This window comes from Equus asinus, chromosome 15 (genome assembly GCF_041296235.1).
Source record: "Equus asinus isolate D_3611 breed Donkey chromosome 15, EquAss-T2T_v2, whole genome shotgun sequence".
Taxonomy (NCBI): domain Eukaryota; kingdom Metazoa; phylum Chordata; class Mammalia; order Perissodactyla; family Equidae; genus Equus; species Equus asinus.
In genome coordinates this window covers 28,297,971-28,321,590 of record NC_091804.1, presented here as the reverse complement: position 1 = coordinate 28,321,590, position 23,620 = coordinate 28,297,971, and the positions used below count along the sequence as shown (strand labels likewise).

At 49.1% G+C, this 23,620-nt stretch overlaps 2 protein-coding genes and 1 long non-coding RNA gene across 4 annotated transcripts in view; 2 read left to right on the top strand and 1 right to left on the bottom strand.

The window, feature by feature from the left end:
- Positions 1–13,911, top strand: part of SLA2 (Src like adaptor 2) — a 22,591-nt gene extending 8,680 nt beyond the window's left edge. Inside the window, exons 4-9 of one of the 2 annotated variants that reach the window (XM_070485887.1) lie at positions 107–193; positions 2,214–2,317; positions 11,017–11,166; positions 11,957–12,089; positions 12,534–12,732; positions 13,104–13,911. In XM_070485887.1, the coding sequence (XP_070341988.1) occupies positions 107–193; positions 2,214–2,317; positions 11,017–11,166; positions 11,957–12,089; positions 12,534–12,699 (640 nt within the window). In that variant the 3' untranslated portion in view covers positions 12,700–12,732; positions 13,104–13,911. Of the gene's footprint in view, positions 1–106; positions 194–2,213; positions 2,318–11,016; positions 11,167–11,956; positions 12,090–12,533 lie in introns of both variants that reach the window. The other variant, XM_014847141.3, reaches the window with a different exon arrangement.
- RAB5IF (RAB5 interacting factor) lies at positions 13,671–23,522 on the bottom strand. Its single transcript, XM_014847148.3, has 4 exons — positions 23,061–23,522; positions 21,134–21,237; positions 15,677–15,806; positions 13,671–14,215 (listed from the first exon to the last, which is right to left on the bottom strand). The coding sequence occupies exons 1-4, from the start codon at positions 23,172–23,174 to the stop codon at positions 14,174–14,176; spliced, it is 390 nt and encodes a 129-aa protein (XP_014702634.1). The 5' UTR covers positions 23,175–23,522; the 3' UTR covers positions 13,671–14,173.
- LOC106835047 (uncharacterized) overlaps positions 23,485–23,620 on the top strand; it is a 30,482-nt gene continuing 30,346 nt past the window's right edge. The window contains exon 1 of the long non-coding RNA XR_001399022.3: positions 23,485–23,620. This is a non-coding gene — a long non-coding RNA (uncharacterized lncRNA).

Below are 23,620 nucleotides of genomic sequence, written 5' to 3'. Positions count from 1 at the left end.
CAGGTAGCCACAGGATCCAGCCTAGAGGGTCCTTGTGAATCCTGAATGAGCAGTTCCCAGAACTTTGGCCCTTCTGAGAGAGGTCCCCTCTCCTTTCTCTCTCCAGGAATGGAGACTGGTGGACGGTGCTGTCAGAGGTCTCAGGCAGAGAGTACAGCATCCCCAGCATCCATGTGGCCAAGATCTCCCATGGGTGAGTTCACACCCCAGGCCCTGCCTTAGGGGAGCTTCCTCTTTCCACAAATGTAGTGCTTTATGGCCAGTGCTGTGCTGAGCAAGGCTGGGGATGGAGGAAGAATCAGGCCCAGGCCCAGGCCCTGCGCTCAAGAGGAGCAGACGGTTAACCCTCTCAGAGCCCGGAGGGGTGGGCTCAGGAAGGCCTCAGTCAGCGGTGGTGGTCTGGGCTCGGAGGGTGCCCCGGAATCTGGTGGTGGAGAACGCTGACAGGGACTTTCAGGAGAGGGGAGCAGCGTGTCCTGAGGCAAGAAAATGGAGGGGCAGCGCCCACAGCGAGGGGAACCTCCTTGGGCTTGCCCTTCCAAGAGGTGCCTCTGCCGGAGGACCGGACGCTGGATGCAGGGTCTCTCACCAAGAGTGAGCTGCGAAAGAAACGGACTCTGGAGCAACTTCTGTGTCAGGAGAGAGAAAGGAAGTGACCTGCCTTTTGGTGGGATCTACCTGAGTCACAGGGAGTCAGGAGGGCATCACTGTGTGTGCTGTGACAGCCTCTCCTCAGTTCTGAGAGAAAGCACGGCTCCGGCCCTCGATGGCCTTCCTTTTCTGAGGCTCATGGCGTGTCTGGCTCTGCTGAAAGTAGCACAGGGACCCAGAGATGTGGGGGCACCCCGTAGAACAGGCTCACATGGAGTGTGTCTGCAGCCCTGTGTTTCCTGCTGGCCAGAGGTTTTCCATCCACAGGGTGGCACTGAGTTTAAGCCAAGGAAACACTGACTACCTCCAAGGGTCCCCTTCCCTTGCCGCTCCTTCATTTCCATCCTCAGTTTGCGTAAGTCCTGTGAATGACTTGTTGTACTTACTCCAAAACTAGGCTAAGTTTATTGCTGGCACCAAGAGAGTCGCAGTTTCTCTGATTTATTTACTTGGAGTCAGCTCAACCTTGACTCTGACTTTGTGGAATTTCACAAAATGACAGAGGCAGCAATTTCCATCGAATTGGCTTCTGTAGGCTTTGCCTTGGGCCCCAGGGCATGACTCTGGGCACACCAGAGGCTGATGGACTAATAATAAAAAAAATTCCAGGGGCTGGCCTGATGGCACACAGTTAAGTGCGCACATTCCACTTTGGTGGCCCGGGGTTCGCCTGTTCGGATCCCAGGTGTGGACATGGCACCACTTGGCAAGCCATGCTGTGGTAGGCGTCCCACATATAAAGTAGAGGAAGATGGGCATGGATGTTAGCTCAGGGCCAGTCTTCCTCAGCACAAAGAGGAGGATTGGCGGCAGATGTTAGCTCAGAGCTAATCTTCCAAAAAAAAAATTCCTGCAAAACTGCCGGAACTTTCCATTGTGGTTAAGTCCTTCATGGACACACACAGGTGAGGGATTAAGTGAAAAGAGGAAGGAAAATGTGGGATCAGAGTAACCAACGATCCCAGCATGGAAAGAGGCCCCGAGGAGTAGGTTGTGTACCATCTGTGCTTTGGAAGGCCTGGATGGTAAGCTACCGGCTGCATGGTTTTTTCCAAAATTTTAGAATGTCTTGAACATTCTAGTTCCAATCTTTCTACCCACAAATAAGCGTCAGTGGGAGTTAGATTTCAGTGATAATAAATGCTCACCTGCATACCTTTTGGCTACAAAGTTAAACTTATGTTCAAACAAAATATTTACTAAAAGCTAAAAAAAAAGAAAACGGGCTGTTCTTAGAAAGGTGAAGGCTTAGAAAGGTGAGTGGATAGCATAGGGGTGCTGGGGCAACTGGGAAGTGATAGGAGAGTCTGGGATCACCCAACCTGCCCCTGGCCACTTGGGAATGAAGTCACCAGGCACAGAAGGCCGGAGGTCACCTCATGAGGTTGTCGTCTGAGGCCCCTGGAGCCAGGACCAGGACAAATCTGGGAGGCCCTCGGAGGCCCCGAGGCCAGCTCTTCATGGTACAGCTCTGAGGCCCAGAGAGGAGCAGGGGTTCCAGTAGAGTCTCGGCCCACCCACCCCCAGGCTGACCTCTGTCCCTCTCTCTGCTTCTTCCCCAGGTGGCTGTATGAGGGCCTGAGCCGGGAGAAAGCTGAGGAACTGCTGCTGCTGCCTGGAAACCCTGGAGGGGCCTTCCTCATCCGGGAGAGCCAGACCAGGAGAGGTGGGTAAGCTCAGCCCCGTCCTGGGCTCGTCCCTTGAATACTAAGAGCCAAGTATGATGTGACTTGGGAGTGGAGGTAGGAGGCCAACTGCAAAGGGTTGGAATGCCTGGCCTGGAGTCGGGCAGCCTGTCTGACTGAGCGCCATGCTGCTGCCATGAGAGTCCATCAGCAACGAAGCAACCTGCATTTCTAGAAGTGGGTGTGAATGGCCCATAGTAGGGATCCAGGCTCAGCCAACACTTTGGCAACTGGTACTTGCAGTAGAGTACAGTCACAGGATTTCCCTGCCCTGACCAGTACTAATTCTCCTTCCCCAAGACTCAGTATAATCCTCATCTCTTGGCAAGAAGTTGACAGGTTGACAAGGTCTCTGTGCTTTGGGTCACCAGTGAGTCAGAGCCAGAAAATCTGTTAGAAGTCACCTCATGATCTCCCTCTCTCCACTGTACAGATGGGGAAACAGAGGCCTGGAGAGGGGTAGGGAGGTGTCACATTGCAGGTTCATATGGGACTTCTCCTACCCCGGGTGCAAACAAAACAGGAAGTTGATAAAGGCTATCGCTGATGCCCCTGCCTCCCTCTGAGCTGCCGCCCTGAGTCCCTCACTGCAGGGGCAGAGAGGGACGTAGACCGAGTGGCAGCGCCTATGTTTATGTTAGGCCCTTTAAGTGCCTTCAAAGAGCCCTGTGGGGATTGCACTTCCATTGTCCCCATTTTACAGATGAGGAAACTGAGGCTTAGAGCAGAGAAACGATTTGCTGGGGAAATACAGCTAGTAAGTGCGGAGCTGGGATTCAAACCCAGCTGAGGTTCGTCTCACTTCAGAACCCAATGGGAGGAGATACTCAGGAGTGAGGTCTGGCCTCCTGTGCTTGCCCTAACTGGAACCGACTGTGATGGGTGGTCAGGGTCCTTTACACTCTACTCAGTCTCCCTCTGGACCCCCTCCAACGCATCTTTGCCTCTCCTCCCCTTCCTTTCGGAGCTCCCTGGCTTGATGTCTCCCCCAGCCCCTCCAGCTGTTTTCCAGGCAGCATCAGCATCCACCCTCACACATACCCATAGGCTGGCTGGGGTGGGGGGCTGGCCCGAGCACCGCAGCTGCGAACAGGAAACCGCAGCGGTGATGCTGATAGGGGCAGGGGTGCTGCAGACCGGGCCTCAGGAGCCTGAGAAGCCACAGGAAGTGCTCCGTGCTCAGCTGCCCCACCCCCACCCACTCTGGCCTGGTTTCAGCTGCAAGAGCATAGTGACCAGCACTTACTGCCACTCTGCCCCTTTCCCAAGAAGGTACATGTACAAGAGGAACCGACTGAGAAATAAAAGAGAAAACAGATAAGGACCCACATAGACTGGGATCAAGGTTAGATTTGACTCTGAGGTTCCCCATAGCTTCCCATCAGAATCCAGCTCTCATTATCAAAAAAGGAAGAGACTTGCCACTTCTGCAGGAAAGGCAATGACTTCCCTGGTACTAATTTCTAATCTCTCGTCTGGGCCTTCCTTTAGGACAGTGTCAAGCTGCCGGTCATGACCCATTTGTGAGCTGAGAAATCAGTTTAGTTTGGTAGTTATAGACCCGTGGGTCTCAAACCTGGGTGGGCATCAGAATCAGCTGGAGGGCTTGTTAAAACAGAGCTGGCCCCACACCCCGCTGGCATTGCTGATTTGGCAGGTCTGGGGCAGGGCCTGAGGCTGTGCCTCTCCAGCACATTCGCAGGTGCTGCTGCTGCTAGCCTGATTGACAAAGCGCTGATCCAGCCCTTGGCTGCATGTTGGAGTCATCTAGGGGAGCTTTACAGATTACTGATGCCTGCACCCCACCCCCGGAGTTTCTGATTTAATTGGTCAGGGGTGTGGCCTGGACCCGGGAAGCTGTCAAAGCCCCCCAGGGGATTCTGATGTGCAGCTAAGGTCCAGGAGTCTCTGGACCAGTGAGTGAGTGAAATACAGCAGGAGACATCAGGGTACATCACTGGGGGTTGGGGAAACATGGCTTCATCAGACTTTTGTTTTAGATAATTTTGTTTGTCCTGGGTCACAGTGTAAAATTTCATACTGTGGTTTGTGGTCAAAAAAGCTTTGACACCGCAGCTCCAGGGGCCCGAGGGACGTCATAGAACGGTGGTTCTGAGACCCGAGTACAGAGGAACTGTCAGGGGAACTTCTGACGGTGCAGACTGTGGGCCCCACTGCAGACCTACTGAATCAGGCTGCTGGGAGTAGAGGTCAGAAATCTTCCTTCACAAGTTCTCCAGATGGTTGTTATGTTCTTTAAGTTTGAAAACACAGTTCCAATCTAGGGAAGCCAGAATTCAGTCATAAGAGACGATGTTTTTTCCATTTATATGACGAATTTGTCATATATAACGGTAATTAACTGTTGACCGAGGGAGTGCTATCAGGATCAGCTTTTCTTTGGCCCAAGGTCCAGACACCTCTGAGAAGGAAATTCTGCAGAGATTTTGAGCCTGTGTATGGACTAAGGAAGAAGATCTGGGGCCTATGAGCTCCCAAGAACCTCTGCTCAGAGCTAGAGTGGGGACGGGAAGGCTCCCCCATCTTCCCCAGAGTCCCTCTGGCATACCTGGTTGTGTTCTAGGCCTTGGGGCAGCCATGGCAGGGCTCAAGTCAGGTCACATACCTTGGTCTGTGAAGGGGCACTGAAGATTTTGTGGAGGTTGCAGGACTGCTCCAGAGGTCAGTGGCAGGGCCAGGCCCCAACAACATCGCCTCTTCTTCACCTTCCTGCTGTCCTGTTGTGTGTCTGTTCTGCGTTGGGCACTGTAAGGGAGACTGATGAGCAAGACATGCTTCCTGCCACTGAGCGGCTCGCCCATGTCCGTTCTGTCAGTGGGGAGACACTTCCTGAGCATCTCCTCCAAGTCAGGCCTGCTAAGTCTTGCTTCCTGTCCTCAGGCTTCAGACAGTGGAGGCTCCAAGGCACAGCATCCCCGAGGCTCGCAGCTTCTCCGAGAGCTCCGCAGAGGAAGTTCAGGAGGGTCCTGCTAGGTCCACCCCCCCTACACAGCTCCTAATCTGATCCTTCACACCACTGTGGACCCCACTCTTCCTCTTGACATCATCCTCAGAACACCTGGGAAAACATGGGGCCTGACTCCAGAGGTCCCTGCAGGCCGGGATGTGACATTGGCTAAACCTGGTAGAGCTTCCCGGAACCCAGGACCTTGTACCCTCTTTGCCTTTTTCCCAGTGGGTCTCCCTCCAGTCCCTGCACCCAGCCCCGGCTCCCACCATTCCTTGCCACGTCCTGCCTTCCGGCCCACTGCCCACCAGAACACTCAGTGCATGAACACACCTTGTTCTTTCCACTGTGGCATCCTTTCACACAATCCTCCCTCAGCCGGGAAGGCCCTGTCCTCCGTTCCTCCACTGCACAAACTCACACTCATCCTTCACGACCCTTTTCAATATCGTTTCCCCAGGCTGTTTGTCACTCTTTGCTCTCAAGTCCCATAGCATCTTGAAAAGACCTCTTCTGTAGCTGCAATAAACTTATTTCTTAAAATCAGGGTATGTGGTCTAAGAGCATGGGAACTAAATACTTGAAATGAAGACCATAAAGGAAAATTCCGGCTGTGCGATGTGCCAGAGGGACAGCACTTCTGTCCCCAGGGTATGAAGATCAGATTACCTGTGCCTGGGCCTGGTACAGTGGCAGCATGTACGAAGTGCTCAGATGTTTACCGAATGAATGAGTGAGGGAATGAGTGCCTGTGTGTACACTGAGGGGCGGGAAGAGGATGAAGTGCCGAGGTGGGGTAGACTGCCACCCAACACCATCTGTGCCCGCAGACAGCGGTAGGAGTGCAAAGGGTGACAGGGACTCCTCAGAACTGCCTGTAATCACAGCTCTGTCCAGCGTTTATCACAGAGATTCATTCATTCATTCAACAAATAGCTATTGCGTGGCGACTCTTTGCCAGCCACTGTTTTAAGTGCCAGAGACTCAACAGTGTAAAAAGTAAAATCCCTGCCCACAATCTAGTTGGCAAGGTGGACAGTGAACAAATGACTAATAAAGTGTCCGGTGGTGGTAAGCGCTGCAAAGAAGCAGTACATGAGCCTAAGAGGAACAGAGTCATGGGATGCGTGTGCGTGTGCAAAGGCCTCCCAGTAGATGTGTCCTCAGCAGGAGGCAGGTGTGCCCGGAGCAGACCCAAGGTCCTTGGGGGCCATGCGGGGCCTTTCCAGGGTGAGGATTTATTTTAGGTGTGACAGGGAGGGTTCTGAGTGGGAGCGTGGCCTGGCCTGATCCTGTGACTGCTGTGAAGAGAGGACTTGGCAGGGTACAGTAAGGCGGAAGTGGGAAGCCACGTGGGAAGCCACATGGGAAGTTGTTGCAGGCTCCATCAGGGTGAGAAGTGGTCGGATTCGGGTATGTTCTGAACGTAGCCAGTAGAGCTTTCTGTTGGGTGGGATGTGAGGTGTGAGAGAAGGGAAGAGTCAGGGATGACTCTGGAGTTAGGAGCTTAGTAATGGATGAATAGCACTGCTGTTTTCTGAGATGGGAAGATGGTGGGAGGATAAGTTGGAACCATCCCTTGGGAGGCTCGTGGTTGGCTGTGTGTATGGCGGAAGGGGTGAGAGGTCGGGTTGAGGGACAGACGGTGGCAGAGTAGGATGCTTGGTGCCACAAAAGCACTCATGCCTGGGCAAACCTAGGGCGGGGGTTCTCCCAGACAGGGAAGGTGTTCCAGGGACTTGTTGTTTGAGCAGAACTGAGTTTAAAAGGAAGGCTGGGGGTTATCAGATGGAAGAGTGTTCCATATAAAAGGAACAGCATGAGCAAAGGGCCAGAGGCCTGATAAAGGTTATTGGGTGCTTGTTACACTCCACACACTGCTAAATGCTTTACCTGCTTCACCATCTGAATCCTCGTGGTGATCTGTAGAGATTGGGACACTTACTTTCCCCCTTTGCAGGTGAAGAAGCAGATCTGAGAGGTCAAATAATGTGCCTTAGAGACACAGCTAGTGAGCAGGGGGCAGCAGGGGTGTTACAGTACAGGACTCTATGTGGGATTTGAGCTCAGAGAGTCTGAGTTTAAAGGGAGATGTCCTGGAACTGGGAGGGAGCGGTAGGTGTTTGGGACTGGCTGGAGCATGCAGTGAGAAGGAAAAGGAGGATACCAGGCACATAAGCCAGTCACAGGCCTTGGTAGGTGACCTGTCCCCACCGTGGGGTTGATAGAGCTTGCTTATTATCCCTGCGCCTACGAGCCCGATCCTCAGTGTAGCTACCCTTCCTGGTTCTGGTAACTGTGGTGACAGTGGCCAGGGTAGGGTGGCTGGAGAACCATGCAGAGGATGTGGGGACTTGGTCAGCTGGTTTGGTTGGGTTCTGGGGCCTATTTTCAGATATTTAGCCCTTTCCCAACCACAGAGCCTTTTCAGGGTCACAGCACAGCTCCAGAAGAGACTCTTCTTAAAGGTGCAGAGGTCAAGGGGCCTCCAGAGTCAGGTAGAGAACAAGGAAAAAGCAGCAGGGACCCTGCTCCACATTTATTAAATTCACTTATTAGTTGTAGTAGCTTTTCTGTAGCTTCCTTAGGATTTCTATGTATGTGATCACATTGTCTATAAACACAGTTTAAGTACTTACATTCCAATCCATATAGCTTTTGTCTGTTTTTCTTGACTTACTGCCCTGGCTGGGACCTCTAGTACAATGAGTGAATTGGTGAGAACATTCTTGCTTTGTTCCCAATTTTAGAAATTAAAATTCAGGGGCCGGCCCTGTGGCCAAGCGGTTAAGTTCGCGTGCTCTGCTTCGGTGGCCCAGGGTTTCACTGGTTCGGATCCTGGGCGTGGACATGGCGCTGCTCATCAGGCCGTGCTGAGGCGGCGTCCCACATGCCACAACTAGAAGGACCCACAACTAAAAATACACAACTATGTGCCGGGGGGCTTTGGGAGAAAAAGGAAAAATAAAATCTTTAAAAAAATAATGAAGTTCATAATATGCCCTTCTTGTCCTTTTAATGTGGTAGGGGCTATAGTGATGTTTCCTCTTCGCTCCCGATATTTGTAGTTTGTGCGTTCTTTTCTTTCTTCATCATTCTAGTTTGGAGTGTATCAATTTTATCAGTCTTTTCAAAGAATCAGCATTTAGTTTAATTGATTTTACTCTGTTTTCTATTTCATTTATTTTTGCTTTATTTCCTTCCTTCTACCTAAATTTATTCCTTTTCTACTTCAAGGTAGAAGATTATTTTATCTTTTCTTCGACTGTAAGCATTTGAAGCTACAACATGTACCTTTAAGTACTGATTTAGCTGAGCTCACAAATATTTGTGTTTTTATTATTTAGTTAAATATATTTTCTAATTTTGCTTGTGATTTCTTCTTCAGTCGCTGGGTTATTGCCAGGTATTGGGGGATTTTCCAGATTTTTTTTTGTTATTAATTTCTCATTTAATTCTGTGTGGTCAGAGAACATACCTTTAATAATCTCAATCCTTTTAAGTTAGTTTTTATGGACCAGTCTGTGCTCTGTCTTGAATATTCTATGTGCACTTGACAGAAAACGTGTCTTGTTGCTGAGCACGGTGTTCCTTGTTAATTAAGTCAAACTGATTGATTGTATTGTTTGAATCTTCTATATCCATATCGATTTTCTCTCAAATACCGAGGGAGGAGTGTTGAAATCTCCAATTATAATTATAGATGTCCATCTCTTCTGTTAATTCTGTCAGTTTTGCTTTATGTATTTTGAAGCTCTGTAATTGGGTGCATACAAATTCAGGATGTTGATGTCTTCTTGATATGTCCCTCTTATCTCTGGTAATACCCTTGCTCTTAAATTCCACTTTGTCTGATATTAATATGACCACTCCAGCTTTCCCATGATTGATGTTTGCATGATACATCTGTTTCTTTTTAGGTTTAGCCTGTGTTTTAATAGTCTGAGTGTGTTTATCAAATAGCTGGGTCTTGCTTCTTTAAATCCAGTTTGAAAAACTGCTTTTGAATTGGAGTGTTTAGACCACTTCTTCAAAGTAAATGCTTCCTAAAACTGAGCAGTGCCTGTGGTTTGGGAAATTCACTCTACTATGTGCTTTATATGGATTATCTCATCTAATTCTCATAACTACTGTATGAGATAGGTACAATTTCCCTACCACAGACGAGAAAAGTATGGCACAGAGAACCTGGAAGAGGCAGTGACCCTGTCACCAAACTTTGGGAAATTCACTCCTGCCTTTTGTTGGCATTCTACAGGGTGAGTTTGGTGGGGGTCACTGCCTCTTCTTCCAGGTTCTGTGCCATAGTTCTCTCATCTGTGGTAGGGAAATGGTAGCTACCTCATAGAGCGGTTGTGAGAATTAGATGAGATAATCCATACAAAGCACGTAGTGGGCACTCAATAAATGGAAGCTACAGATAGCTTTAGATCACTAGATGATAGTAATAATACATTATTAGTATTATTTCACTAAGTGCCCTCTTCCCACTTGGCTTTGATGAAGTGTTGACTTAAGAAATGAATCCCACTTTACAGTTATAAAGTGCTTTCATATGCATCCTCATCTGCTGAGCACTACTGGAGGCCTGTGGATTATAATGATTTTAGTCTTTTTTTCTCTCTTCATTTTTCGATCATGTGTTTTCCTCTTCTAGCCAATTCTTTTTTTAAAAAAATTAAAATTTTTGTTGAACCCATCAAACTGTATACTTTAAACATGTGCATTTTATTATATGTAAATTATACCTCCATAGAGCTGATTTTAAAAACTGAAAAAGCAAAACTGGAAAAATTCTGTCACATACATCAGTGTATATAATACATATGTAAGGGTTAAGGACTAATAATAAAACCAACATCCATGTGCCCACCTACCAGCTGAAGAAATTGTACAACGACAATCCCTTTGAAGCCCCTTGCATGCCTCCCTGTTAATCATTGTTATTTTCTTCATAGCTTTGCCATACAGGTGTCCCTATGCAAGATAGTCTTCACTGCCAGTGACTTTTATTTAAATAGAATCATACTGACTGTGTGCTTCTGTGACTTACTGCTTCTGCTCATTATCTTTAAGGTTTATCTATGCTTAGATGTGTAGTGGTTATTAACTTTTGCTGCTATATGGTGTTACATTCTATAATCCACCATCTTAGCGAGTGTAAATGGGCTGCTTGCAATTTTGGGCTTTTCCAAACAATGCAGCTGTGAATATTCTTGTTGATGCATTTCTAAGGTAACGTGCTGGGATGGAACTCTGCTGGGTTGTGAGGCATGTGCACGTTCAACTCGACTAGTTAATGCCGACTGTTTCCAAAGTGGCTTGTACTAATTTATCTTTCCGCCAGCGGGGTAAGAAAGTTCCTTTCTCCACGTCCTTGCTGACATCTACTGACACATTTTCACATTCTAATACTTCTGCCTACTTGAGTCTTTATAACAACAGCCAACACTTAATGTTCACTTAAACTGTGCCAGGCCCTGCACTGAGGGCTGTGTGTGTCTGATCTCATTTCATCCTCACAAGAGCCCTATTATGAATATATTGTCATTTATGACAAAGCGAGCAAGTCTTTGTCCTTCCTCTGTCCACTTCCCTTCTGTCTGGGCCCTGTGGCCATTCTCTGAGGTCACCTCATCTCTTCCTTTTCCCAATCTGGGTGGGGCTGGGTCCCAGCGGGGCCTCAAGTCTCACCTTGGACCCTTTCCTCAGGCTGTTACACCCTGTCAGTCCGCCTCAGCCGCCCTTCATCCTGGGACCGGATCAGACACTACAGGATCCACCGTCTTGACAACGGCTGGCTGTACATCTCACCACGTCTTACCTTCCCCTCACTCCAGGCCCTGGTGGACCATTACTCTGGTATGGCCTTTCCCTGCCTCTGTGAGAGTAGACTGGGATGTGGGGTCTAGGGGGCAGACAGTATGCCTTTAGGCACTTTCCCTGCTGAAGAATATCCAGACAGAAAAGGGGCCTCCCCTATCTTCATGCCTGTCCCGGTGCCAAGAAACACAGGCTGGGGGCCCTGTCTTCATCCTATGCTCTGACAGAGCCACAGACCTCCCGTGTGAGTGCACGCCAGTACCTTGCCCACCACTGTGGTTCTGAGTCAGAGTCCCCAGTGGCAGGCACAGTTCTCTCCATAGGAGCTAGGCCCACAGCTGTTGCTGTTGTGGACTTCACTTGATTGTTAGCATTTTCTAATGCCGGTCCAGGCACTAGAGGAGGTAGTCACTAGGGCACAGTGTCAAAGGGGCAGAAGAGGAAAGGCTACCCCTGGGAAAACTGATGAGGGGTTTTCTGGAGAGGTGTTCCATGCAATGGATACTGATGGTACACATGGAGATTAAGCGTCCCTTAGCTTTCTTCTTCCTACAGCACTTTCTTAGCCAGAACCCGGGGCTTGAAGCAGTCCATCAACTTACCCCAAATCACACAGTAAATTAAGTCTCCCAAAACCTAGCCCAGAATGACATTTGACTGCATCTCAGCTTCTAGGAGACCAACAGCTTGGGGATCGTGCCCTGTCACACTTTTTTGACCATGCCCCCACCTGCCAAGTGTGGGAAGCTGTCAGGGTGAGGATGGGGGTTGTGGGGGAGGAAAGCAGGGCTGGAGTCAGCCATGTCAAGGGTCTAGGTCTCTTCCTCAGAGCTGGCGGATGACATCTGCTGCCTCCTCAAGGAGCCCTGTGCCCTGCGGAGGGCTGGCCCACTCCCTGGCAAGGCCATACCCCTACCTGTGACTGTACAGACAACGCCACTCAACTGGAAAGAAGTGGACAGGTGAGTGAGGGGACCCCTGGAACACGCAGGTGGAAGAAAAAAGAGTTATAGAACGACTTGCCCCTGGGAACCCACAACCCAGAATGAGCTTGTCACCTTCAGAGACACGATGGGGGAAGTGAGCACTGACTGACTGAGCTTGCAGAGGCCAGCCCAGGCTCAGCAGGTCTGTAGGGAGGACTGGCAGGGAGGAAAAAGTGGGCATAGACATAGAGCATGCCTGTATGCCAAGATGGCCAGGAGGGAAGGAAGGTCAGAGAAGATGGGGTAGCAAAGAGAGCACCAGTGAGTGGAGAAGTCAAGCTGGGGTTTGATCTGATAGGGAACACGAAGCCACCGTCTTTCAGCAGGAGTGACTTGAAGAAAGGTTTTGAGAAAAGTGAACTGTGTGGTGAGTGAGGAAGGAAGAGGCTCCTTGACCCAGCTCTTTTCCCCTCTCCACAGCTCCCTCCTGTTCTCTGAAGCATCTGCCACAGGGGAGGCATCTGTCCTCAGCGAGGGGCTCCGGGAGGCCCTCAGCTCCTACATCAGCCTGACCGATGACATCTCCTTGGATGATGCCAAGGCCCAAAGCAGAGGCCGAAAGGGGACCCAAGGCTGTAGCACCTAGAACCCTAACTAGCTCAGCCTGAGCACCCCAGAGGCAAGTCTGTACACTGAAGGGAGGGCTGGGACACAGAGGCACATCCAGGGTCCCACCTGCATCCTCTGCTCCTTCCTCTCTCAGCCCTAAGTCACTTAACTTCCTCCCAGTGCCATGACCCTGCCTGCAAACTCCAGTTCAAATCTACACTAGTTGAGAGCAGGGCCAGGACACCAAAGAGACTGAAGCTCCCTCTGGGGTCTGAGGCAGTCAGTTCCCAAGTTTCGGATTTCCAGAACCATCTTCCTCCCCTACCTGTTGAGTCCCAGTCTACACCCCCACTGCTAACCAGCTCCACCCACAGGCAGAAACAACCACTAGCATCAAGGAGAAAAAAAATCATTTACAGAAAATGTACAAATCTCATTCAGAATACTACCCTACCTCAGAATGTGGGACTGGCCTGGAAAGGACAGGAAAGCAGAGGGGATGGACGGCTTACCACAGCGGCAGAACCTGGGTTCTCCAGTCGCCACCTGACTCCCAAAGAGAAGAACCTCTGATAGTCCAGGTCCTCAAATGTCCCTGTCAAGCCCCTTCTCTGGACAGTCCTTGCTCTCAGATCTCTATTTCCTTTTGTGGCTTACCATCTGAACCTGGCCAAGTTTTTCTGCCTACAATGGCCTTGCCATCTTGTGGCCAAATGCAAAATGACACCTCCTGACCCCAGCACATTGCAGCGAGGTCAGTCACAGCTCTTGGTGCGGGACAGGGGCATCAGGGCATGAGAAGGTGGTAAGCCCTCTCTCACAAAGCAAGGCCACAGCCTAAACCAACTCCAGCCCTTCATTTCCCTGCGGCCCATAAAGGGGAAGCGGCCTGGCTGGAGCTGCCAAGGGAGCAAGGAGGGGAAGAAGAGGGATGGGAAGGCACCGCCTCTACGGGGTCCTGAGGCTCGAGGTGAGGTGGGAGAGGCTTTAGCAGGTATCATCAGCAGGTTGTCAATTAAAGATTTGATTTATTCAAGTATCTGAAAACATTCTACAAAGGAAACTGTTATTAGATGCTGCTTGTACTGTGCTTTGGACCACATACATATTGCCATACTGTTTTCAGAAGACTTGAAATGCCACTGATAGTTTAAAAACTGTACACCTGACGGAAAAGTGAGGAAGACAATTTAATGTTTCATCCGGATCCAGAGGTGCATCAAATTAAACGACAGCTCCAATCAGCAAACAGGTGTTTCATGATGGTATCCAAGAAGAAATGGTTGGTGATGAACAATCAGAAATGTTTCCCCAAAAGATGATGGTTTTTTAAAAAGTTTCAGGTCACAATCCTTGCAGAAAACACTGACACCCAACACACTGATTCTCAGTCCAGGAAACATGGGTCTTCCAGGTTCCATGCAGCTGGCGTGCCCCTACAATCATGTTTCTGTGCTGTAAGTAAGAGGGTCCTTTGGACTGGACAGGGAGCAGGTGGGGCCTGTACACCATCAGTCATAGTGGATGGCAGTATAAAAGATGATCCAGATGACCTAGAGAGGAGACAAGCAATGTTCATAGGCCACCAGGGTCGACATAGGCCTCTATTCCACAAAACAAAAATGTCAGATAAGAATCTGTGTACACTGGGCTTCCTAGGGGCTACCCAATGCATAATTGGGGGGGGGTCCTAAATTTCACTGAAGCTATCGCTAACAGAGCCCAGGACACTCACCTGTGCTCTCAAAGGGACCTGTGACAATCCTCTCCCCTGGCCAAGCACCAGGAGTGGAGTTATAGCCATGACCAACACAGCTAAAGCAGACTGTACTGCTGGGAGGTTTTAGGATTAACCACCAAGGTGAAAACAAAACCACCATCACACCCTGTCAGCTCCATAGCAAATAAAGCAGAGGTTCTCAAAACTGGCTGTCCACTGCAATCTCCTGGGACCTTTAAAAATATATAGAGATGCCCAGGCATCACCTTCCAGAGAGTTTGATTTATTTAAAAAACCAAACCACACACTGAAATATAATTAATATTCTATCAAGTTCAACCTTTTAAAGTATACAATTCACAGGTTTTTAGTATATTCACAGAGTTGTGCAAACATTACCACTAACTGATTCTGGGACATTTTAATCACCCTCAAAATCTGTTCCCATCATCCGTTTTTTCCCATTTCCCCTCCCCTTCCAGCCACTGGCAACCTCTAATCTTTTGTCAGTGTGAATTTGCCTATTCTGGACACTTTACATAAATCGACTCATACAATATGTGATCTTTTGTGTCTGGATTCTTTCATTTAGCATGTTTTCAAGGTTCACCCATGCTGTAGCACCTATCAGTAGCCAAATAATATTTTTGGCCAAACAATATTCTACTGCATGGGGGCCGGCCTGGTGGTGCAGGGGTTAAGTGCACATGTTCCACTTCAGCGGGCCGGGGTTCACCAGTTCGGATCCCAGGTGCAGACATGGCACCGCTTGGCACACCATGCTGTGGTAGGCATCCCACATATAAAGTAAAGGAAGATGGGCATGGATGTTAGCTCAGGGCCAGTCTTCCTCAGAAAAAAGAGGAGGATTGGCAGCAGTTAGCTCAGGGCTAATATTCCTCAAAAAAAAAAAAAAATTCTACAGCATGGATATACAATTTTTTATTTATACATTCATCAGGTGATGGTTGTTTGCACTTTTTGGCTATTATGAATAAAGTGCTATGAATATATTTTTAAATGTTTCCCAGTTGTTTCTATTATACAGCCAGAGTTGAGAATCAGATGTAGAAGCTGAAGATGGGCCCCAAATCAGTATGCCATAGGGGGACTATACCGTGTACCACACCACGTCTTTTGGGACAACATGACTTGAGAGGACATGCCCTCCAGACTTAGCAGCCTTTTGAAAAATGGTCCCCCAATCACACAGTGTAACTCAATCACTAGGCTCCCCCTGAGTGACACCTCATGAAATGATAGTACTTGCTGTAAAGTTATCAGCTACACATACCATGAACAAGGCAAAAGATGTCATAAACCCTTCTTTTGTGAGCTCCCACGTGCCACCATACTCTTCCTCATCTATCTGTAGGTAGTTGCTGAAGTAGAGGTACAGGACTCCTGCATTGATCAGGCAGAATCTGGAGTGAGAAAGGACAAGCACCAAACACAAACCGTAAGCTCAGGAGACTCAGAACGCCCTCCACCACAGTCCACCTGTCAGGACACTCAATGTTGCAGTTAACTGTTTGTATTATGGGGGCAAGTGAAGTAATACATGAAAACACCTAGGCCCTCAATGGGGCTGCCCACTTGGCTGAGCTAGAGACTTAAAGAAGAAACTCTTTAGCCAAAGCAACAAAATTAAATAAAAAAGGACCAGTACCAACATGGGCCTCCAGGTAGCTCCAGCTGGGTTGGGGGCTGGCCACGGGACAAACACATATTAAGCTGCTGCTTCATGGCCTAGTTGAGCAAGCAAGGGCATGCTAAAACAGCCCCTGCATAATTCCCAATGGGAGACAATTTCCAGATGTCCACTACTTGCTACCGCACTTGATGCAGAGGTGAACAAGACACTTCCTGTCCTCAGCTCACCATCTAGTCGTGTGTCATTTAACAAAGGGGATGCATTCTGAGAAATGCGTTGTTAGGTGATTTCATTGTTGTGCAAACATCAGAGTGTACTTACACAAACCTAGATGGTTCAGGCTACTGCACACCTAAGCTATATGGTACTAATCTTATGGGACCACCATTGTACATGCGGTCCGTCGTTATGTGGCACATGACTCTACTGGGGGCTAACAACAGCAGTGAAGGTGGAATTGAAACCAGAGGTTTGTGAGCACCTCCAGGAAGGTCTCTGACCCCCATCATGTATTATTTAATGGATGCAGGAATTTGAATGTAGTGAGCGGTAACATCACTATGCTCTACTGTACAATCATCATGTAAAAATCATTTTCATAACGCGATCAAGACTTTATGATCTTTCCAGGTACAGCATCTCATCTAATGGGGGACTGTATGTCGTGGCCATGTCTCTTCTGAAGGCTAAGGTGAAAAAATGCAAAGAGAATGGTTTCCTCCTAATGGATAAAGTGTGGGCTGGTGTAGGGCAGGGCAGCACGATGATTCTGAGGAGTGTAAATCAGTATACAAAGGGTCCGGAGTAGACCATGAGGCTGTCTGAGCAAGGTGGGGATGAGGCAGGGTGTGCATGTTTCAGGAATTCCAGTTTGTAAGCAGTGAGAGTACCGGCTTTCTCATGGGTGGAAGGAACAGGAACTGGGAGACTGGTTTAGATCTGTACCATGTTTCAGGACATGAGTGCTAATAAAGTTTGAGGACAGGGACTGGGAAAATGGCAGAATGGGGAGTCAAGAGGTCCCAAAGGTTTCAAGCCTAAGGGCCTGGGAGTACAATGGTTCCAGTAACAGAAGCAGGCAGTCAGGAAGAACAGAAGGTTTTTCTTGGCTTTCACACAAAATACAGTCCTTGGCTTGGCCATGTTGTGGCCACATCCTTATCTTCTGCCAGAAATCTTGGGACCCAGCCAGTCTGGCCACCTCCCTGACAGGAGTTGATTTTGGACAGGCTGAGTTAGTGGCTCTAGACAGAGACTACTAATGGGCCTTAGCAATGTCACTCGGGGCTCAGCTGGAGAATGATGAGATTCACCGGGAGTCTCCAGCTGTAAAAGTGGATACTTAGTGAGATGAGAGATGAAAAATAAGGGAAAGAGGAGATAAGGGACGACAGGAAGAGGAAAGGGCTGGCACAGGCCCTGCTTTCCAAGGGTTACACATTAAGCAGAAAGTGAAGTCACAGAAACAAAGGCATTTAAATGTTTGGTGGTCAGGGAAAGGGGTCAGGAAAGGACTAGAAGGGCTCAAACTGAGCTTTAAGGGTGGGCCTAATTTCTATATTACAAACAAGGGAGAGAACTACACAGCAAATGTGTAGCCAAGGAAAGGAACATGCTGGGTTGGGGGTTAGAAAACAATATTAAAAAAACTGACTCTCAAATGGGTTTTTAAAAATTCTATCCTAAAAACTCCAGTCAGAATTTTAACAAAATAATGAATGTCTAACAAATAACTCTGACTTCAGGGCTGGAAGGCTGCCTGACTACAGTGATCTATGGCCCTGTTTCAAGGGTCAATGGGAATTCATTTCAGTGTAAAAAAAATTTCAACAAGCACTTACTGAGTACCTATTAATCATGTGCCAAGCTCTATGAGAGAGAGAGAGGCTGGAAGGATAGACAGTGCCCCTCACTAATAATGCAAAACCTCAGCAGACAGCGCAGAACCATCACTCAGTTCTCAGGCAAACTATAAATAATAAGACCTGAGGAAATGGTTTTACCTTAACAGGCCCCAACTGGTGGCCACACCAGAAATGCAAAGAAGCCTAGTGTGGTCGAGACAGAGGGCAGTTAAGAGAAGTGGGGAAGAGGAGGGTCACCAGAACTGAGCACCAGGAGGGTCCTGCCTAAGCCCAGACAGCTGGGTCAGACAGATGGAGGACAGGAGATATATGTGAAAAAAATCACTGTCCTTGGGCCCTTTCTAAGAGCAGAGGAAAAGGTGCCAACCAAAGGAGAGAAGGGATTCGTCTGGAGTGAGAGAGGACAGTGAGGGTCTGAACCCCAGAAAACAGGCAGTCCTGAGAAAGTGGCACTATGCCCTATGGGTGAGCCACTCCAAGGTGAATTCACTCCCAAACACCTCATTTCCCATTTTCTCAACAGCCATATTTAGCACTCTTCATAAAGCTAATCATATAATCATTGCAGTGAACCATTTATGGAGTGCCTATGATGTATTAAAGCACTACATTTAGCAATTCACTTACATTATCTCATTTAATTCATACATCAATCTTATGAGGAAGACATTTTGATTGTCCCCATTTTAATGATGAGGAAACTGAGTCTCAGAGGGGTGAGCCAAAATTATATAGCTTGAAAGTGGCAGACGGGCTGGCCCTGTGGCTGAGTGGTTATGTTCACACGCTCAGCTTCGGCGGGCCAGGGTTTTGCTGGTTCAGATCCTGGGCGTGGACATGGCACCACTCATCAGGCCACAGTGAGGTGGTGTCCCACATGCCACAACTAGAAGGACCCACAACTAAAGTATACAACTATGTACTGGGGGATTGGGGAGAAAAAGGAAAAAATAAAATCTTAAAAAAAAAAAAGAAAGCAGCAGAGCTGAAACTTGAATCCAGACCTTTCTATAAAGTTTTCTTTAAAAAGAAAGTTCCGCTTGGGCAGCCTCACTCGTCTGCCACAGTGGGAAGGGTACTAGACTAGCTCTCTCGCCCTTGCTCTACTGTTCCCAGATTGGACGACTTCAGACAGATCCCCGAGGAATCCTGCAAGACAACAGAGCTGCAGGAGCTCTGAACTAGTGCTGTCCTCTTCTACACAAATGGCCTTGGGAAGGTGAGAAACTCCTTCTTGCCTTTAGGTTGCCTTCCCCCTTTCTCTGGCATTTTCTTCTTGTCTGCCTTTTCTCTCATGGAAAGCTCATGCGGGGTGACCAACATTCTAAAAATGTATCTATCTACCACCTGCAACCTGGGAAGACCTCTATGAATCCCAGGTCCTGTGTCTCAATCTCAATCAGTCCTCATCAAGTGTCCACCCTGTCAAAGTCGGGCAATGCATCAACTCTTACTGGTTTCCTTGTACAAATGCTTTGCTCAGTATCACAAATCAAAAACCTTTTTACTTAGGAGGGGTACACCCCTTTTGGGTTATCTTCTGAGAAAACAGGCAACTCAAATGAGTTTGCTGTTTTACCCTTTCTACCCTAGAGTAAAGGAATAATAAGAGAAGTGATCAATCAATGTGATTTTCCATGCGTAAGGGCGACAGTTTGTATTCGTGTGGGAAAAGAGAAAAGGTCAAGGGCCTGCCTATCCATTTCCACCACAGCTTGCCCATAATTCCTGTCTGAAGACAACTGCCAAACATCCTTTTAATTCAATCTGGTGGGCGTGTGGACTCACTTTCAGTGGTTTTTTTTTTTTTTTTTTTTAGGAAGATTAGCCCTGAGCTAACATCTGCTGCCAATCCTCTTCTTTTTGCTGAGGAAGACTGGCCCTGGGCTCACATCCGTGCCCATCCTCCTCTATTTTATATGTGGGACACCTGCCACAGCATGGCTTGCCAAGCGGTGCCATGCCCGCACCCAGGATCTGCACCAGTGAACCCCAGGCCACCGAAGCAGAATGTGCGCACTTAACTGCTATGCCACTGGGCTGGCCCCATGTAGCTTTTTTTTAAAGATTGGCATCCGAGCTAACATCTGTTGCCAATCTTTTTTTTTTTTTTCCTTTTCTTCTTCTCCTCCCCAAAGCCCCCCAATACATAGTTGTATATTGTAGTTGTGGTCCTTCTGGTTGTGATATGTGGGACACCACCTCAGCATGGCCTGATGAGCGGTGCCATGTCTGCGCCCAGGATCTGAACCGGTGAAATCCCAGGCCACCAAAGCAGAGCGCGCGAACTTAACCATTCGGCTATCGGGTCAAACCCTCAGTGGCTCTTTAACCTGAGCCACAACCACGGGCTGGTGTCAACTGTGCTGCCACTGGCCACAGGAGCACCGTAAAAGATGGAGGGCCCAAAGTCCTACTTTTTCACTGCCTTTATTTTATATATCTATTTATTTATTTATTAAAGAACAGAAGCAAGCATTTATTGAGCAAATTCTTTTTTCTGTTTGTTTTTAAAGATTGGCTCTGAGCTGACATCTGTTGCCAATCTTTCTTTTTTTCCTTCTTTTCCCCAAAGCCCCCAGTACATAGTTGTTTTGTAGTTGTAGGTCCTTTTAGTCCTACCACATGGGACGCTGCCTCAGCATGGCTTGATGAGCAGTGGTAGGTCCGCACCCAGGATCCGAACCAGCAAAACCCTGGGCCCCGGAAGCAGAGCACTCGAACTTAACCACTTGGTCACGGGGCTGGCCCCTTCACTGACTTTAAAACGTAGAGACCCGAAACAACTTCTGCTGAAGCCAAGATTTAGCATCTCCAGCATGATGCTAGGCACAGGGGAGTAGGTATCAAGTACAGGAAAGCTCCTCTACTTTACAAACTTCCATAGGTACAAACAAAGGTCACGCGAGAACTAGAGTGCCTGCCACCAACAGGCAATGTGGTACCCTGTTATATGAGGTGACTTTGGACCCATGAATAAATGGACTGGCTCAGCCTTCAGGAAGGTAACATCTTGACCTAAGATGCTCCTGGGCTTGTTGAACTGAGGAGTGCTGCACCAGACCCAGGAGTGCCATCACGGGGCCGCTTTTTGCTTTAGTCATTACACATACACACACAGTCATTAAAAAAAAAAAACCCTCCAAAATAGCAATGCCGTTCCATAAAAGGAAAACAAAATCTCTACTTGAAAAGAAATGATACCATGAAAATGCAGCTACCTAAGACTTACCCTGCTATTCCCAAGAAACCTCGTAATGGTAACACTCCCCAAATGACACCTAGGACCACAGCAATGATCTGTCGGAACCAGTAGATCACATCTAAAAATTCATCCTGTAGAAAGGAGAGAGCATGCATGCATTATCCAGAGTGGGTGCCACAGGAGAGCCTTTTATTTATTTATTTATTTTAAAGACTGGCACCTGAGCTGACATCTGGTGCCAACACTCTTTTTTGTTTTCTTCTTCTTCTCCCCAAAGCCCCCTGGTACACAGTTGTATATTCTAGTTGTGAGTGCCTCTGGTTGTGGCATGTGGGATGCCGCCTCAGCATGGCCTGATGAGCAGTGCCATGTCCGCACCCAGGATCTGAACCAGCAAAACCCTGGGCCGCCAAAGTGGGGCTCACGAACTTAACCACTTGGCCACGGGCCGGCCCCAGAGGAGCCTTTTCTAATAGGTGAGGAACAGAAAAACTTTCTGCTAAACACATCTTTCAGCAAATTTTCCCCCAAAAGCAATGGTATGTGGTTCTTGCATCTCCACCTCTTCTTACACTAAAATGTGGTAAAAGACAATATATTTAGTTATCTTAAGTGATGTCTTTCAGGGCCTGTGCTCTAAAATTTTAGAAAAATCATTTACCTTTTTTTAGAAGTTGCAAAAATGAAATGGCTTGTGATGAAATGGCTGTGACAGTAATTGTGCTACTGGCCAATGATAACTCTTATCTGACCTGGAGAGAGCTAGACAGACTATCTACAGGCAAAAGGGCTGACTGCTAACTTACGCAGCACCATCTTCCAGCACACTGGATTTTGAGTAAGCCACAAAGGAGAGAAAGAATTAGAAACAAAAGTGCTAGAGGAAGGTACCAGCTTATCTAAATTTCATATGAGGATAGGAAGACTCAGGTTTCTCACCTGCCCTAGATTGCAGAAACCAGTCCTTATAGCAGAAGGAAAGAAATGACACAGCAGATCAGAAAGGTTTTACAAGAGCTGGGCAGGGCCAGGGCAGGGCTGGGGGCAGGACAAAGGCACTTTCAGGAAGTGCCACCCATTCCTCCCCTTACTGGAACTCCAGGAAGGAAAACCCACTTCACCAGGCCCCAAAAACAAAGGAAAGATAGCAAATATAACATTCTTTTCAGGCTAATCAGAATCAAGCTGTTTGTGATGGTCCCTTCCAGACGACGCAGCAGTTAGACAGTGCCTGCACTCAGATCTGAATGCATGTGACCGGTAAGGAAATCCTGAAGCCCGAACCACACGTCACACGTTTGGTGGTTTCTTCCTCTCTCCCTCACACACACTCACCCCTGCAAGGTGGTCTCAGTCTCCCCTGTCATTTAAAGTATTGTCTTTCTCATCCAACAATAAAGCACTGGCAGCTCGCCTTTAGTGCATTTGTAGACCAGCAGCGAGCGAAATGCTTTAAGGCACCACGGTACCCCACTTCAGAGGTGTTCTGAGCATTAGGCGAGACAATGCGTGGAGAGCACCTGACATCTAGGAAGTATTCAGTAGCTGTCCCTTACCGTTACAGATCGCGCTCCCAACTGCGTTAAGTAGTTAACTCGGGAAAAATAAACCACTTACTCGAGATCCTATCAGGAGTAAAAGGCGGAGTTGAATCGAATTCAGCTCACTCTCGCCGTTCGGGCACACGCCCTGCCCGCAGGTGACAACTCCTCCGCGCCCTCCTCGCTGCTTCCCGCGTGACCCAGGTGGCTTCCCCCTTGGGCCACTCCGCGGTGAGCCCCCAGCCCGGGAGCCGGGCCCGCCACGTTCGCCCTAGCCCCTAGGGCCACCCGCCCCACCACCCCAAACACTCGGCCGCGCCCGGACGGGGGCAGAAGCAGGCTGGGGCCTGCCCATCCGTCCCCGAGTCCCAGCCGGCTCCTCGAACCTGAGCCCTCGCCAGGTCCCACCGCACCTTGTCCTCCCAGGCCGCGTCGCTCCGCAGCACCTTGCTCCAGACAGAGACTTTGAGGGCCCCGTTGGCCAGCTGCGGCTGAGGCGGCTCCTCCTTCCGCCGCCCGCCGCTCATCCTCCCGTCGCGCCGCCCGGGCCGGGCCTGGGGCGCGCGGGCCGAGCCAAAGGGAGTCGGGGTCTGGGGTCGCGGGTCACGGCGCGGAGGGCGGCGGCAGCGACAGGCTCAGCGGTCGGGCTCGGCGGCGCGCTGCAACTGCCGTCACTTGACCCAACCGCCCCGGTCTGTTTGCTCGGCCGAGACCAGGCGTCCAGGAGGGAGGAGCAAGGCAGGGCCGCGCGTCCCCCGCCGACGGGCCCTCGTAGCCAATCGGCGGCCGCGCAGCCGCTCGAGGGAAAGAGCGGCCGCCGCCTAGGCGCAAGCGCTCCACGCGTGACGGAAGTGACGGCAACTTCCGCCAGGCGCGCGGTACGGTGAGAGGGAAGGGACAATCTTGGTGAGGACGGCGACGCCAGCGCGAGGAGGCGCTGTGGAGGCTGAAGAACGGCGTCTGAGGCGAAAGC